Raw genomic sequence first — 17,991 nt, 5'->3', positions numbered from 1 at the left:
TAATCCCAGCAGAGACAAATGGATCTCTGAGTTTGGGGATAGCTTGGTCCTACAGAGAGAGTTCCAAGACAGCCAGAGCTGCAGGGAAAAAAAAAAAACACACAGAAAAAAACAAACCCTCCTTGGCTGGAGTGTGCTGACAAATAATCCCCACACTCAGTAGGTAGAGGCAGAAGGATCAGAAGTCCATGTCAGCTACATACCAAATTCAAGAGCAGGCTAGGCTACATGAGACTCTGTCTTTTAAAAAAATATATCAAAAAGAAAAATTCCCTGGTTAATAATAATAAAAATCATAGTGGTGATTCTTGTCTGTAGAGAGAGGGCTATTTCCATTTCTATCTAATGATTCAACAGCTCACTGAAAATGACATGCGGCTGCTCTGGAGTGGCGCACAGTTTCTCAGCCCTTTGTAAATATGTTTCATACTCATCATGCAAATATGGCCCTGGTTGAGTTTCTACCATCACCTAGAGATTAGCATGCTCCCCATACCAGTGTGTTCTCCTGTAAATTACCAGGTGGCAACATTATCTTCTAAGAAATTTCCCTAATGGATACTTATTTTTGGTTGTTTGTTTGGGGTGTTTTTGTTTGGGTTTTTTGTTTGTTTGGTTGGTTGGTTGGTTGGTTTTGGTTTTTTGCCTCTGTTGATGTTGCTTTTAACTTCTCTCTGATTTCATTGTATGTTTTTGAACATCAGCTACTTGAGATCCACACAATGTTCTGCCAATTTCAAAGGCAAAGTTTATCAAATCAGATTATAATTCCTACTTTATGTAAAATGTCTTTGTACACACCACAACCTTGAAACGGAGAGGACCTGAAATGATGAGGATGCCTCGTCTAGCAAAAGGAATGGAGAGAAGTCATGTCCAAATGTGAAAGCTGCTGTAGTGGAAATTGGTATGTTCTTCAAATTCCCTGGCCACTTGTAAAAGAAAAGCAAATAAAGAAAGAGGGACAAGAGGGAAGGAGAGAAAGGAAGAAAGGGAGGGGCAGAGGGAAGGGAGTGGGACTGGAAATAGGCTAAAACATTGACACTATAGACACATAACTCTACTGCTGTAAACTGATGTTTTTTTAACTGAAATATTCTTCTTGAAATTGGTATGTTTGATGTTTCAATCTGCTCATGAAGGAAAGGGATGTCACCCGTAAGTGAGAGTTGATCTTGAAAGTGTTTACAGCATTTTCAAGACATGTTTCCTTGAACAGATATTGTTCTAGTCTCATTTCCATGGTTGTGATAAAGTATCTTGACAAAAAGCAACTGAGGAGAGGAAGGGTTTATTGGGCTTACAATTCCACATTACAGTCTGTGATAGCCGGGAAGTCTGGGTAGGAGCCTGATGCAGGGCACACCATATCCACAGTCAAGAACAAAGAGAGACAAATGCTCCCATGCTGCCTGCTTGCAGGCTTATGCTCAGCTAGCTTTCTTGACTCTTATATAGTTCAGGGTCCAGCCCATGGAATGGTGCCACCAATTATCAATGTATGTCTTCTCATCTCAGTCAACAACCAAGACAACTCTCCTCAGACATACCCATGGGCCAACTTGATCTACATGATTTTTCTAAGATTTATTTATTTTTATGAATATGGATATTTTGCCTGCATATGTACATGAACACCACTTGCATGCCTGGTGCTCATAGAGGCCAGATGAGGGCATCAGATCCCCTGGAACTGGAATTACAGATGGTTGTGAGTCACTGTGTGGTTGCTGGGAATTGAACCCAGTCCAGTGCTCTTGACCTCTGAACCATCTCTAGCCCAATTTTTCATTAAGACTCTCTTGCCAGGTGACTCTAGGCTGTGTTGAATTGACAGTTAAGAGTAACCAGCACAGAGCCTCCATGGAAATTGTCAAAAATACTTAATTTGGAACATGAAAGTTTCATTCATAAATATAAGAAATTTCTTTTTGAAACTTCTTGTTGAAGAATGTGTTTTGACCATAATAAGTGTGTGATTCATATGTGTGAGAAATCGAGAAAGTGTAAATCTTATCAGTTTCTGACTAAATGTGTGATTTGTCTGTGAAAAAAAATAGTTTGAGTTACTAGTTATGTTATTCCATACAATCAAAGTGGGCCAAAGTAATAAAATGGATTTCATTCAAGAAAAGTAAAATACCATCTCTAATTCAGTCATATCTGCAACCTTAACCTTGTTTTCAGAATGGTTTTCCCATCAATCTTCTCCCATTACAGGGACCTTGAAAGCATCAATCAAGCAACATGTCACAGAGAAAAAGAAAATAAAACAGAAACTTGAAACATACCCAAACAACTGTTGTTTGTCCCATACATAGACTACTGTAGGAAATAAGGATGGAGGGGAGGCTTCTAGGCTATCGAAAAACCCTGCCTCAGCTGCTCCAAAATCAAGAAAGCAAGAGAATCCTTCACAACTTGTATTTTAGAAAAATTCCTATCTGACATGTGCTGCATTGATTTGTATAATTTTAACTTACTGATACCTATTATACTAATTGTTCTTGTACCCACAATTATACCAGCAAAACTATGTAACTTAGAGATGTAATGTTTATCAATTTATATATTCCCTTATGAGAGTGTTAAAATTAAAATGGAAGTCAGGCACGGTGGTACATGCCTGTAATTGCAGTATGTGGGAGATTGAGACAGGAAGACGACAACCTACAGGCCAGCCTGAGCCACAGAGTGCGTATCAGGCTAACCAGGGTGACATAGAAAAGCTCTGTCTCAAAAGGAAGAAAGAGAGAGAGAGAGAGAGAGAGAGAGAGAGAGAGAGAGAGAGAGAGAGAAGGGAGAGAGATAGATAAAGGACTATAGATGTATATCACCAGGTCCAGCTAAGAACAGGTATATCTTAATCCATATAGTTAATTGTTATTCTCTTATAGTCGAAATAAATGAAATCCCTTAAATTTTCCAATTTTTTTTTTTTTTTTTTAGTTTTTTGAGACAGGGTTTCCCTGTGTAGTTTTGCGCCTTTCCTGGAACTCGCTTTGTAAACCAGGCTGGCCTCAAACTCACAGGGATCCTCCTGCTTCTGCCTCCCGAGTGCTGGGATTAAAGGCGTGCACCACCACCACCCGGCTCCAAATTTCATTTTTATTTAAAAAAATTAAAACAGGGAGCTGGAGAGATGGCTCAGTAGTTATGGAACACTGGCTGCTCTTCCACCCACACACATAAAATAAAATAATAATAATAAAAATTTTAACTGAAACATCTTGATATTTGGAGCAACAAAGTTTAAATGAATAGATCTGAACATACTTTGCTGCACAAACTTGTTCACTTAAAATTTCAGAAATGTGATTTTGTTCATCTAACCATTTTGTATTATTGTAATTTAGTAGTCTAGTAATTAAAAAAATTCTTAAATGATTGGGGGAATTTATAAAATATAACACTGAGGCATATGTGTATGCATATTCACACATAACTATGTAGAACATGTGTGTATGTTAAAATGTTAAAAAGTCTTCCAAGAAACTATCATTCATTGAAGTTAATATCAGAATCTTTTACTACTTCTCTGTCTTCCTGTGTGTAAACACATGTGCTTATATGTGTGTGCGTGTAACTAAAGTAAGCAGTTTTAAGTGTGAGCCAGAGGGTAAGTCTGTGTTTTAACCTCTCCCTTCCAGAACTGTCGGAGATGAGTTTTAGACAACATTTTATATATGTCTCCTGGTACCTGATCAACTTTGTGAGAACTCTGTATGAGGAGCTCTTGCTTAATGGCCCCTGGTGTTCTTCTGGATGGGTTGTATTTTCAGAACCTCTCTGTTTAGATGATGCTGAACTGTTTGCATGTGGTGCCTATAAAATCTATTTTAAATTTCTCAAACTGTGTGGGGAGGAGAAATGTTGCGTATTTATTATGCTGTGCTCCATATCTGCTCATAGAGGGCAAATTTGTCTTATTGTAGCTTGACAAGTCCCTCTTAAAACCCAAAATGTATATTCTTATAATATACTTGGATAAAAGAACATTTTATTTTAATGATCTGCCATTCATCATAAAGAAGCGATAAATGTTTGAAGGAACAGACAAGTTTAAATTGGTTTGGAGGGGTGGAGAGATAGTTCTGCTGTGAAGAGGGCATACTGTCCTTGCAGAGGACCTAAATTCATTTCCCACCACCAGAAACAAAGGCTCACAACCACCTGTAAGTCCAGTTCCAGGGATTCAATGCCTGGCCTCTGCAGGCAGCTGCGTATATATGCACATAGCCCCATACACACACATATACATGTAGTTTAAAATAAAAATAGCCATGGTGGTGGCACATACCTTTAATCCCAGCCCTCAGAAGGCAGAGGCAGGTGGATCTCTGTGAGTTCAAGGCCAGCCTGGTCTACATAGTGAGTTCCAAGACAGCCGGAGCTACATAGCAAGACCCTGCCTTAAAATGTATATAAAATCTTTTTAACAAAATGAACTGAACATTATACAATGTTCAAATGTATAGAGCTATCACATGGGTGTTCTCAGGGCCCAACCCACTTCCTGCTGTCTTATTTGGTCCCACCTGCCCATACGCATGCAGTTCTGCCCTGGCTGGTAGATGTCATTGCTTTAGCATGGTCCAGCTTGAAGTGCCATAGGCCAATCCAATGCCATCGCCAGCAGGATCAAGTTCAAAGGGCTTCAGAAGCTGCACTAGTTCTACCAAATGTGCCCAAGGGACCATCACAACAAGAATGGCTTAAAGTGCTGCCACACGTCTGAATTCTATCAAAGACAACTGCTGCCTTCAAAACAATCCGCTGTAGTGTATTGATCTTTTTTTTTTTGAGGAATGCTGAAATGACTTTCTAGAACTCCTCAGGAGATGCACTGGCACTAAGAGAGTCCACAACAACATTGTCTACAATGAATACATCACCCAGTGAGAGCATGTGTATAAAATAAAAACCTACTTGTGGTTATTTTTAAAAGAAAAGGAAAGAAGTGCCAGAGAACTTTTTGGAGGAGGAATACAGAGGGAGGCAGAGGAAGAAGGGCCAGCTTCAATTTCCACAAATCATGGGCACTTTTGTCTGCTTTAAACCCCAGCCTATTTGTGTTTATTTCATTTACTTCCTCTCTCTCTCTCTCTCTCTCTCTCTCTCTCTCTCTCTCTCTCTCTCTCTCTCTCTCTCTCTCTCTGCGAGCATATAAACTCTGCCCTGCATGGAGTAGTCAGAGGGCAATTCCTAAGGACCGGTTCTCTCCTGCCACCTTGTGGGACATAGGGCTCAAAGTCAAGTATTCAGGCCTGCACAAGTGCCTCTGCCCATCAAGGGTCCCAACCTTCCTAATACTGTGACCCTTTAATACAGTTCCTCATGGTGTGCTGACCCCCAATCATAAAATCTTTTTTTTTTTTTTGGTTTTTCGAGACAGGGTTTCTCTGTGTAGCTTTGTGCCTCTCCTGGAACTCACTTGGTAGCCCAGGCTGGCCTCGAACTCACAGAGATCCTCCTGGCTCTGCCTCCCGAGTGCTGGGATTAAAGGCGTGCGCCACCACCGCCCGGGCATAAAATCATTTTGTTGCTACTTCATAACTGTAATTTTGCTACTGTTATGAGTTGAAATGTAAATATCTGTGGTTTGTGGTGGTTTTAGGTGACCCCCTGTGATAAAGGGTCATTAGACCTTCAAAGGGGTCGCAACCACACAGGTTGAGAAGCACTGCACTAAGCCCTCTCACCAGCCTATGAAAAACAATTTTTAACTATATTTTTACAACTGTGTTAATATATATTAATACTGTTAGTTATGATACAATCCTTGAAGAAAGTATTCATTGCTTTCTTCTGACTTAAAAAAATAAAATAAAATATTTTTCCAGGCATGATAATACAAACCTTTAACCTTAGCACACAGGAGACACAGGCAGGCTGATCTTTATGAGTTCCAGGACAGCCTACATAGCAAGTTCTAGACCAGCCAAAGCTGTATAGTTGGATTTTGTTTCAAAAATAAATAAATCAGCAAACATTTTCATGGGCCTTTAAAATGGTTGAAGATCCTACACACAGTGCCCACGTGCTCACATGCTTTAGTTGTCCCAGAGAGATACCAACAGAGCCAATAAAAAGGAGCACTGAACAGAGTAGGCTCCTAAGGCCAAGTTCTTGCTCATCCTTACACTCCTGGGGCCTCCTCAGGAGACATTCTTATGGCCTGGTGCCACCCAGTTCCAAGTACTGTGCTAAGGATTCAGAGGTAAGTTAAGGAGTCCTCTACCCTGCACTGTGAGTTCTACTGTCACTAGGGCTACATCTATTAGAACATTTTCAGTTACAGGGAAAAAAAAAAAAAAAAAAACCATAAAAATACTAAATCAGGAGCCAGGCTTAGTGGCTCATGGTTATAACCCCAAGTATTCAGGAGACTGAGCCAGGAGGATCACAAATTCAAGGTCAGCCTGAACAACTTAGTAAGACTGTGTTTTGGGTTTTGTTTTGAGGTTTGTCTATTTATTTTATTTTGTGTGTGAGTGTTTTGCTGACATGTATGTATATGCACCACATGTGTGGTTGGTACCCAGGGAGCTCAGAAGAGGGCATTGGATCCCCTGTAACTGGAGTTAGAGATGGTTGTAAACCATCATGTGGGTCTGTAAATTGAACTCAGGTCCTCTGCAATAACAACAAATGCTCCTGACCACTGAACCATCTCTCCAGCTCTTGAGACTGTTTTAAAATGAAAAAGAGATACAGCCCAGTGTTAAAATGCTTGCCTAGCATATGTAAGACCTGCTTTTGATCCCCAGTATAAAAGCAATAAAACAAAACAGAAAACTGAGGTTAAACAAAAAGCATATTGTTTAATGAATGAAAATGTCCACAGTATAAGCCAGTTTCCTACATGAGTAAATTTAACCACCAAGCAATCATAACAAAATAAGGAACTCGAAGCATACGTGTGCCTGGCCAGGTTCTGATCATATCCTGTGTGTCCGCTCACTCAACTCACAGCAGATCTTCACAGTAAATAGCATGATTAGCTCTACTGTGCTAACTAGTCTCTGTTCCTTGGCTTCCTATGTAAGTTTTCTTCTCAAGTCCTTATAGGGGCCCCACATGTATTAGATTTATTTATGAGGTAAAATGTCACAAGAGTTCATAAAATAAAAAATCTGCAAGACTCAGGAACTAATTGGATGTGGGGTTCTGGTCAGTATGTGAGTGAAGTTACCTCTTGGTTGTGATACTCAAGGGTTGGAAAATCTAGGCTGTTGAGAAGAATGAGCTTCTGTACTGGATAGACCTGCCACATCAGTGGGACTCTCATGATCATTCTAGATTACTTGAAACTAACTTCTGAATTACTTGAGACATTTGTGTAAATAAAAAGAAGTACCAAGACCCACACGGCTTGGGACCCAGAACCCTGACTAGGCGCAGTGAATGAAGAAGGGACAGACCCAGGAAGGAAAAACAGACATGCACACAGGCACATATGTAGTGAAACTGAGATCTAATGGGGTTCTCTACCTGATACCTCCCACCCCTCTCACCCAGGGACCCCAGTGTCTCTATTAGACTCAGCACAGGGAGGGTTGGCTGGCCTGGGGAGGAGGAATCGGTAGGTAATCAGTCTCACGTGGTAAACATCTTGGAGCAGGAAGCTGCACTTGCCACCCTAATCATTGTCCATAAACACTCATGCTCAGATTCTCTACTCATATTCCCAAGGAAAGCGTTGCCATTCCTCTTGATCCAGGGCCGTATGGGTAACAGCTTTGTCAGTTTGGCCTTGGAGTCCTCCATGCGGTGTGCCCATGTGTCAAAATAAACATTCACTCAGGACCGTCACTCACTTAGGGCGCCCCCTACTGCCTACAAAGAAGTATTGCAACAAGAGTCAGCAACTAGAAGAGGAAATCGGGCTGATGTGAAGACTGTTGGAGGGTTCAGAGGCTTCCCCTATAACTGCCGCCCCTGCTGGGACAGAGCACTTAACTCCAAACTGTATTACAAGGTGGGCATGGTGGCGCTCAGGAGGCTAAGCAGGAGAACTGAGAATTCAAGGCCAGCCTGGACTACATAGTGAAATCCTGTCTCTCAAAGACAGCAACTTCTGTTAAAAAGGACGGTTTCATGTGAATTCCATAAAGGCAGCATCTTTTTCGGGTGGGAGGCACTTTGAGACAGGATCTTGTAGCTCCTAATATCCTCCAATTCACAGTGATATTCTCGCCTTAGCCTCCCAAGAAACCACAAATTCCAAAAGAACAATATGTTTTTCCAGTAATAGGAACTGAATCTAGCACTTCATGCTAAGCAAATGCTCTACCACTATGCTATTCCCCAGACCCAATTGAACAGTCTTTTTTTAATTCTCATAACAGACCTGGTAAAGAAAATTGGCAACATGAAGCCCAGATGTATTAAGTATGAAAGCCATGCCTCCATGGCACCTTGCCAACTACCTGTTTAAAACAGATTTCATAAAGTAAGATAATTCACAGGGAAAAGGCCAAGACTTGAAAGAACACAACATAAGAACAAATAATGCCTGGGCTCAAGAAGAGATTGAGGAAATCCTAAATGAGTCAGCCCTGTGTACCCTGTTATGGTGAGTCTCCTCCAGCATATCCCTGAAGGAGAAGCAACTGCCACACATGGAAATCACGGGGATAGATTTTGATCTCAGGATGAAGAGAATGCTTTAGTCAGTGTCCTCGTTTGCTTCCTAATGCTGTGACAAATACCATAACCAAAAGTGACCTAGGGAGGGAAGGGTTTATTATATTATAGCTTGAAGTCCATCATATTGAACAACCCAGGACTAATTACCCAGGAGTGGCATTGCCCATGGTGGCATAGGTTCTTCCACCTCAATCATTAATCAAGAAAATGACCCCGCTGACTTGCCTATAGGCCAACTCAACTGAGGCTCTCTCTTCCCAAATTGAAGTTCTCTACCTGTGTCAGGGTGACAAAAAAAAAAAAAAAAAAAAAAAAAAAAAAAAAAAAAAAAAAAAAAAAAAAAAAACTGACCATCACTGTCAGTTACAATATCTAAAAATAGAGTTGCCTGGGAAAATAGTAAGTTCATGGACCCTGGACTATTTCAAATGCAGACCAGCTAAGAATAGACAAGATTGAACAAGAACTTTAGTAGACTCACTGGCTTTGAGTGGAGAGATGTGTCCTCCACTTCCAACAAAGGAAAGCCCAACGAATTTCCTGTACTTACCCAAAGGAGAAATTCCCTACTATGAATGCATGTATTCTTTATTGCTGGAGGAGACATGTCACATCAGAAAACAGGTTCTGTAACCTTGCTTATCTTCACGCGCTCTAAGATCTGGCTGGCTTCCCCTGTAGACTTTGTGTCAGGCTGAGAAACGTTCTCTCTGACTGAATTGTTCCCCTTACTCGGCAGTTAGATTTTGTAGGGAAATTAATGAATCAAGCACTCAAGTTAATCAATCTTTTTTGAGTTTTGCTATTTCAGAACAGCCAAATCCTGCTGGATCAACGAATAAATTTCCATTTCTGGCTCAAAGAGCTGGGAACCAACCTCTGAAATTTAGTGATCCATCAGCCTGCGGTCCACCTACTTAAAGCAGCCGCGTTTGTGCTGCACTATCAGACAGATGGCGCTCTCTGTGTCTCCTTGCCCTTGATTCATAATCATATTAACAATTACTATAGCTGTGACAATTGAGAACATAATGTAACCAAGTGGGCTATTAGGAAACAGAACTAATTTTGTTTCAACTTGATCTAATTGTTTGCTACTGTAGACCAATTAGGAAGGAATACAAGGTAACATTCCACCTTCTCTTGGAAGTTTACCAAGTCTTTTTAGAAGAAGTTAAGGATCTAGATATTTTATGTGTGAAATATTCCTTTTGTTTGTGGGTGGAAAGAGGGAAATCAGGTGGATTCCTAGGGACTTGAAAAGACAAGACTTTGTTTTTCCTTAAAGATTTTAAGCCCACCCTGCTCATCCGGGGCCCTTTGAGCTGGCCGACTCTTGAAAGCAGTAGCAGCTATGAAGTCAGGGTGTGTGAGTACTAAGGTTTCGGAGCCTGGAGGAGGAGCCTCTGCTTTCCCCATTTGAAAAGACCCAGATCCACAAAGCCGGGTCTACAGCTGCCCCATCTCTGGAAAATCAAATCAAGCTGAGAGGGAATGGGGGGTAGGGGTGGATGAAGCACCAACTAGGACACTGGCACCCCAATAGTGACACCATGTGGTCAAAAGGAGTATCAGCAACACAAAGCCATGAGTAGAGCAGTCTCTAGGGCAAAGTTGTCACAGTTGTGTGGAGAGGGACAAAGTAGCAACTACAACCACAATTGGGCCACTAGAGAGTTGAGGGCTGGGCAAGTGGTGCTTTGAGAGCAAGGAAGAGAAACGTCTGGCCCTGAAACAGGTGTGCCTGCTGAGTTGTGCAGGAGATGAGACTGAGAGCATGTGACTCTGTGTGACAACACAGGCTCAGTATCCCTCATGCAAAAGGCTCAGAAGCAAAAGTCTTCTGGATATCACAATCTTCCCAGATTCTGGAATAAAGCACTTGCACTTATATACAATAAGAGCTCTTGGGGCTGGACCCTGAGCCCAAATATGTATGTGTTCTTGCATTTTATATACATAGCCTGAAGGTAATTTTTATATAAAACATTTAGTGCACATGTACTCCCATACTGACCTGTCACGTGAGGTCGGGTGTGAAATTTTCCACTTGTGGCATCATTTCAGTCCTCAGATTTGGGAACTTTTCAGATTTCAGAGTTTTGAACCAGAGACATTCATCCTATTGTAGCATGAGGACACACAGCCACAGACAGAGGACTTTAGGTAAAGGGTGAAAAGCTTTAGCTTTATTGTGAAGGTGCTAAGAGACACTGAGGGTGTGAACTAGGAGTCTGATGTAGTCAGACTGGCAGTCTAACCCTGGTCAGGAGAAAGAAGGCCTCAAAAGGCCACAGATAAGAGCTTTAAAAGGGAATCATACTGTTGATGTCAAGTCCACGATAACTGTTTCCTTGTGGGAGGCAATGGCAGAATCATCTAACCAACCAGAAAGCTCAAGTTTCTATGCAAATGATGGTGCCATTCATTAGTAAAGAAAACTCAGGAGATGGAGAGATTCTGAACTATACTCAGCAGGGCCTGCCACATAGTAGGTGCTCAATAAATGACTGTTGGTGTGGAATGGAAATTAATCAAAAGTCATAAAAGAATATAGGGGCTGAGGAGATGGCTCAGCAGTTGAAGGCATTTGTGACTCTTGCAGAGGACCTGGGTTCAGTTCCCAGTGCCCACGTGGTGCTTACAACCATCTGTAACTCATCTGTTTCAAGACAGAGAGCCAAGGATGGCCCAGTGGGTAAGAATATATGCCACTAAGCCTGATGACCTGAATTCAGTTCCCACAGTGGAAGAAGAGACAACTATTGAAAGTTGTTCTCTAACCTCCACACATGTGTAGTGATGTGATACATGTGTTTGCTTCTTTTTTTTTTTTTTAATGTGATAGAAACAAACTTCCAGAGTCACTGGGCAACTTCTCTCACATAGATGACATAAGAGAGCATGTCGTCCCTCATTCACTTGCACATCATCTGTGTGTGCCATCTGATCCAGAAGTACCTACTGGTGTCCCAGCCAGTCCTCAGATCTAGTCACAGCACCCATGGCAACTTCACCAGATGTGTAGACCAGCTGCAATCTGTATTCCCAGAAGAAGACATCATGAGCAAACTACTGTACTTCTGCCCTACCTGGCCAAGTAGTGAGAAGCTTGGGCTACTTTAAGCAGCTGGGCTTCCACACAGCCCATTTCCTTAAAAGGTAGTAGATAACCCTCCCCATTATGTGCCCACTGGTATTCTGATCAGGCTTGTGCTAGATATGGAAGTGTCCACAAAATGGTCATGAACATTTGAATATGCAAGAATATTTCAAAGTCCATGGAAACTGACATGATACATATACCTTCAAAGAGGAATTAACACTGTAATTATATATTCTATTATGCATCAAGTATAAAATTAACTCCTCATGCTATAGTGCTGAAATTATTTGTTTTTAAATTTTTTTAATGGGGGCTAGAGAGATGGCGTTTGGCCTGAAGTGAGGCAGATTATGGCAGCAGGCATATTGGCTGAGGCTGTTCACCTCATAGCAGCCAGGAAACAAACAGGCAATAAAGCATCCATCTTCTGGGGATCCATCTTCACCCAGTGACCTTTCTCCAACTAAGCCTCACCTCCTACTTTTCACCTTCTCCCAATAACGATGACATACTATGGATTCATCAAGGACTTAATCCATTTATTAAATCAGAACCCATTCTTAGACACACACACACACACACACACACACACACACACACACACACGAGCTTGTTATTTTATTTTATGCATTGACATGAAGACTATGAATGTTGTTGTATTCATTTCACTTACGAAGTCAGCTCATCACACCGTCTCTGTTTGTAAGAGATGCTCAATTCTAAGTGGCCTAGACTCAACCTATGAGGTTACTCATTTGTTTTTGAAAACAATGAGTGGCTTGTGTGTTTTGTTTTTGGCAGGAGAACGTAAGTAGACCAAGGGCTACTTTTGAATTGCTTTTCAACTGCGTCTGGGTTGTATGTGGCTGCTGAGAGAGACCTTGGAGTGAGCATCAGACACCGGAAGCAGGAAGACTAGAAACAAGCCTGACTGAAGAACCCTGTAAAACTCGACTTTTAAGGGATGATAGAAGTCAAAGAGTAAATGGGAAAGCACTAGTTGACACTTAATTGGTCATTTTCATCAAAGAACTGCACAGCACCCCACCTTCTCAAAACTTCGCTTATATGTATGTCCCCACAGGGAAAGTGTTTAAGCAGTAAGTGGCCAGCAGGGAACTTCTCTGTGCCAGTGGAGGAGACCCGGGATTCAGTGAAAAGTGAGAAACATTTTCCATTCAACCCATTCCAGGCTCCATCATGCTTACCCTTCCTACTGCCTTCCCACCCCACACCCGTCCTCGCCCTTTCACATGGAGTCTGGGTTAGATGAAATTACTTTTATTGCTGGTGAGCCTACATTAGGCTGAAGGCTCCTCTTTCAGAGGACACAGGGTACCAGGCTGAAAGGCCAGGAAGAGAGGATCGCAACTGGGCGGTGGATGCAGAATTTTCTCCTTATTTGGGTGTAAGTGCTGCACGCTTTAAGGATTTATTTTTGGGACAAGGCATAAGCACCGAGTGGGACAGGCAGCTCCAGTGATCAGGCTGCACTCTCTATTTGAAGCACAGGCCTCCCAGGATCTTCCTTGGTAGCCTGAGGAGGTTCTGGCTCCAGGGCAGACTCCAGTGAGGACTCTAGCGCAGCCGGCTGAGCTGCAGGCTGGCCATCTGGTGGGCCTTCCGAGCTCCGGACAGGCCCCAGACGTGGGGGCTTGACTGGTGTGGGTTGTGCAGCTTCAGGGCCTTTACGACTGGAAAGAGCCCTTCTTAGGCTTTGTACCTTCTGCAAGCCTGTGCGTCGCAGCCGCTGAGCCCGGGACTCCACCGGCTCCTCGTCGGAACTCTCTCCAATTTGATCCTCTGGTTGCTCTGGGCCCAGCACGGACTGGTCCTCGGGGCCCAAGAGCTCTGGTGCTTTCTGGAAGGCGCGGGCTGGGATTTCAGTCTCCTCCTGAATGTGACGACACAGTTTTGATTCTGGCGGGCACTTAGCCAGGACCAGCCTGAAACTCTCCCCGGGGTTACACCAAAGGAACCTACTCCACCCTTTGCCTCTGCACGGGGAATTGGAGCAAATTATGAGAGGAATGGGAAGATGGGAGCCGGAGGAGAAGAGGGATGAGCAGGGAGGGGGAGAGTGGGCTGTGCAAGTTTGCAAAGTAGATGAAACCTTATAAGGTGTGAAACAAGACAACAGCTGTATGGGCGCTTGGAGGAGGCACAGAAACGCCACAACCGTTATTTTCATGTGGTTGGGACTGAGCAAATCTGCGGACTGACCTGAGCTATAGCAGGGAGGGCGTGGATTGGCCAGGCTGGGAGTGAGAGAGGGATAAGGCCCCGCTGTGGGAAGTGAGAAGTGGGTGCGGCTCTGAGAGTTTGTTCCACCACTGAGATGGTGGACGGGTGGAAGACGGGAGAACCCCTATGTGGTGGCCTAGAGGCGGGGATTAAGGGGTGCCTAAGGTTACTGACCTTGAAGAGCAGGACGTGCAGCTTCCCGCGCGCCACCAGCAGCCCGTGGTTGGCCTCCAGCCGCTGCACCTGAGCTGCACGGCGCAGCGCCCGCTCCTGGGCTGCATCCGCGTGAGAGCCCACGCGCTCCGCCTTGGCCAGCAGCTGCGCCAGTGTGTTGCTGGTGGTGTCGTGGCTGCGACTCAACGCGCCCAGGCCGCTCTGGATGCGGCGCACCGAGCCCGCCAGGCCGCCCTGCCTCTCAGCCAGGCCACCCTGACGCTCCCGCAACGCCTCCAGCATGGTGGCCAGCTTTTCCAGCAAGGTCACCACGGTGACGGCGTGCACCGGACCCCCGGCCGGCGCCCCGGGCACAGGCCCCGACTCCAGCGCGCTCTCCCCCATGATCTCCGACAACCCTGTTTGCTCTCCCTGCGGCCGAAGGCTGCGATCTGGGCTAGGGCCGCCTTTCTCCGCCTCCTCCCCAGCTCAGGCGGTGACTCAGCCGGGCGGAGTTGGCATCTCCCCTGGTGGGAGAAGGAGGAGGCCGAGCAGGGGGCGGGATGTCCGAAGGGGGCTTTTTTTGAGGGCTCCGCCCAGGGATCTACGGGGGAAGCAGGCTGGCCCAGAGGTACCCCTCAAGTCCCCTTTTCCCCCATGAGTTTGAGCTCTATGTTTGCCCATTTGCCTGGTGGGCCTCTTTCAGGCCTATGCTCTCCCACAGCAAAGGGCGAGCCACTGAGATTTTCATCCATGCTTCGAGTGATCAGAGAAAGGTTGTGTGCTGGTGGAGGTAGGGGGTTAAAGGGATAAGGCATAACCTGAGACTTCAAAACGCTGCTGAGCCCCACACTGGGCGGAGGCCTAAGAAGTTTGGAATGTTCTGCTAAAGGCCTAAGGCAGGGCTTTGTGTGGAGGCGGGCTGGGCGGGGCATCCTCTGATATTTTCCAGGTTTAGCCTCTGGCTTTCTTATATTGCTATTCCCATTGGTTTGTGTTGTCCTATTTTGGGCTTCGTGGGAAATAGCTCAGCTGTGGGTTAGAATAAGTAACTCTATGTCTGTTATTTAATGGAGGCCGACTCTGGTTCCTACCTAATGCCTTCAAAGCCCTGTCTCCGAAATTGGTGAATGTGATTATCTGGTACACATTGGGGTATGAAGATCGCCAGTTAGAGACCAGCGTGGAATATATAGTGAGTGTTAAAGTGGAAAGTCGCTACTTAAAGGTTTATTCCTGATTTCTTATTGTGAAATTTTTGTTTTTTACTATTTATATTGTACTTCGATTTGCCCATGTTGGACCCTAGAGTACCAGAGCCATCTAAACCTAATGAACTAAGAGTTGAGACAGGGTTTCATGTAGCTGGAGCTGGCCCTAAACTCGCTGTTCAGTCAAGAGTGCCCTTGAACATCTGATCCTCTTGCTTCCACCACCCAAGTACTTGGATTACAAGTATGTACCACCAAGCCTAGTTTATGCTGGTGCTGGGGATTGAGCCCAGGGCCCTATGCACACTAACTGAGCTAAATCCACAACCCTGTTTCTGTGTTTCTGAGATAGGGTCTTGCTGTGTAGTTCAAGCCTCAAGCTCAAAATCCTCCTGTCTCAGACACCTGAGTGTTGGAATAAGTGTTCACCACCACACCCATTAGCTGGTTGACAGATTAGTTGGTTGGTTGACTGCAGTGTTAAGGATAAAACCCAAAGCCTCAAGCATGCTAGACAAGTGGCCTGCCACTAAGCCACACCCCAGCCCAACAACTTGGAAATGTGTGTGGGGTGTGTGTGTGTGTGTGTGTGTGTGTGTGTGTGTTTGTGTGTGGTGTGCACATGTATGTGCAACAGCCTATGGAGGTCAGAGGGTGTCAGATCCCCTCAAGCTGTAGGTACAGGTAATTGTGAGATATCCAATGTGGGTACTGAAATAGAGTTCCCATCCTCTGTAAAAGCAGCAAGTACTCTTACTGACTGAACCATCTCTCCAGCTTAGATACACTGTATGTCTTGGGTCACCCAAAAGATTACATAAATGAATAGGGTTGAGAAAAAAAGCCTTAGTGATTGACTCTAGCCAAGTATAAGCCACAGTCTGGTCAGTTCTAACTGTAGAGGTTCAACGATATGATGCTCATCACCATCCATCACAAACTCATAACTGACATTCTTACAACCAAAGTCAGATTAAAATGGGCTTGTAATCTGTGATCTTACACCTGCAATCCCAGACTAAGGACCATGAGTCAGGAGGATTAAGACTATCCTGGGCTACACAGAGACTGAAATGTCCAACTAAATTTATATGATGGAGGTTTTACACAGCACAGACTTCAAAAGTGAAGACACAAAGGGAAACGGTCTCATAGTATGCTTATGTTCAGTAAAGAATGGAGAGTTACCCAGAAATGGGGTTAGACAGGGGTATGGTGAGAGGAGACCCAGCGAGGCCTGTCTGCTCAGATTTTTTGGGACTTCTCTGTGCAGCACGCCTTTCTCCTGGGTACAAAGCAGAACTCCCCTGCAACGAAGGTGTTGAAGAAAGGGAGTGACCCTTGTCATTTCTGTGGGACTTTTTTTAACTTTAAAAAAAGAGCGTGTGTGTGTGTGTGTGTGTGTGTGTGTGTGTGTATGTGTGTGTGTGTGTGTGTGTGTGTGTGTGTGTAAATATGTGCATGTGAGTGCAGGGTGTATGTAGATGATATGTGCATGTAAGTGTGAATGCCCACAGAAGCCAGAGGCATTAAATCCTGGAGGTGAAGTTACAGGCGATTGTGAGCTACCCAATGTGTGTGGAGGAATAGAACCTGGGTCCCCTGGAAGAGCAAGGAATGCTCTTAACTACTGAGTCATCTCCCCACCCTGTAATTTCTATGTTTTGTGTTAGAAAAGAATTGTGGTTTCTGTGAATGGCTTCAGGGGAGCTCAGGAAAAGAGGCAGCAGGAGACAGATGCCATGAGAAGATCACGGAGGACTTCCATTCTCCATCAGGTCAGATTCTCAACATGTCAAAATACAGTGCTTTGTGGAATCATTTTCTGAGTCCCAACACGACCCTTTGGCTATATAAATAAGAATTTATATCTTCAATTTCTCCCTCTCTCCCAAAGTGATTTACAAACACAGGCAAGCAGCCAAGGCAGCTCCTATAAGGAAAACTACAGAAAAAATATTCTGGATTTTCAGCTAAGACAATGCCTTCAGCAACTAAGAGTCATACTCCCTTTGAGAGGAGACTTGGGCTTGCTGCTAGATTAGTGATTCACCAGTAGCCTCTGGGTTGTTCATAAATTGGAATCCTTCATCTCACACACCAATACAAGCTTAACGTTTCTGATTATCAAATGGAACAAAATCTTAGAAAAGATGCAAGATGTCTAGATGAGTTCATTATACAAGAAATATCCTTTGGGACTGGAGAGTTGGCTCAGCGTTAAGAGCCCCTGTTGCTCTTTCAGAGGACCCAAGTTCAATCCCCAGCACACACGAATATGGTAGCTCACAACTACCTGTAACTCTAGACCCAGGGGATCTGAGGGCCTCTTCTGACTGACATGGACACTAGGCACCCCCATGGTACACATACACACATGCAGGCAAAGCACTCATACACATCAAATAATAAAATAAATGCATCTCAAAAGAAAATTAAAGAAATGCCCTTGGTCCTAGACATCAATTTCAGACACCCAGATAAACTAAGCATCCTTCAGGGACTTAACCCTTGGATTGGAAGTCATAGTGTGAACCACCAATCCTGAGTTTAAACTTCTGAAGCTATTAACAAAAATGAACTTTCTGCCCCTGAACTGGTTTCCTTGGGTGTTTGGTTACAGTA

At 44.0% G+C, this 17,991-nt stretch overlaps 1 protein-coding gene and 1 long non-coding RNA gene across 2 annotated transcripts; one reads left to right on the top strand and one right to left on the bottom strand.

Annotated features, from left to right (window-relative positions):
• Positions 1–13,023: 13,023 nt before the first annotated feature.
• Cavin3 (caveolae associated protein 3) lies at positions 13,024–14,670 on the bottom strand. The gene is made up of 2 exons (XM_059252118.1): positions 14,177–14,670; positions 13,024–13,652 (listed from the first exon to the last, which is right to left on the bottom strand). The coding sequence occupies exons 1-2, from the start codon at positions 14,558–14,560 to the stop codon at positions 13,242–13,244; spliced, it is 795 nt and encodes a 264-aa protein (XP_059108101.1). The 5' UTR covers positions 14,561–14,670; the 3' UTR covers positions 13,024–13,241.
• Positions 14,671–14,785: 115 nt separating this feature from the next.
• LOC131900785 (uncharacterized) lies at positions 14,786–17,144 on the top strand. The gene is made up of 2 exons (XR_009376277.1): positions 14,786–15,350; positions 17,040–17,144. It is a non-coding gene; the product is annotated as an uncharacterized LOC131900785 (long non-coding RNA).
• Positions 17,145–17,991: the final 847 nt, after the last annotated feature.

This window comes from Peromyscus eremicus, chromosome 1 (assembly GCF_949786415.1).
Source record: "Peromyscus eremicus chromosome 1, PerEre_H2_v1, whole genome shotgun sequence".
NCBI classification, from domain to species: Eukaryota; Metazoa; Chordata; class Mammalia; order Rodentia; family Cricetidae; genus Peromyscus; species Peromyscus eremicus.
The sequence above is the reverse complement of the archived record's forward strand: the minus strand, read 5'-3'. Positions and strand labels throughout refer to the sequence as shown.

Bases quoted from the DNA above. Each gene is read 5' to 3' on its own strand.
- Cavin3 (XM_059252118.1), bottom strand. From the start codon at position 14,560: ATGGGGGAGAGCGCGCTGGAGTCGGGGCCTGTGCCCGGGGCGCCGGCC. The intron at 13,653-14,176 runs GTCAGTAACCTT...CGTCACATTCAG, and splicing joins TGCACGTCCTGCTCTTCAAG to GAGGAGACTGAAATCCCAGC.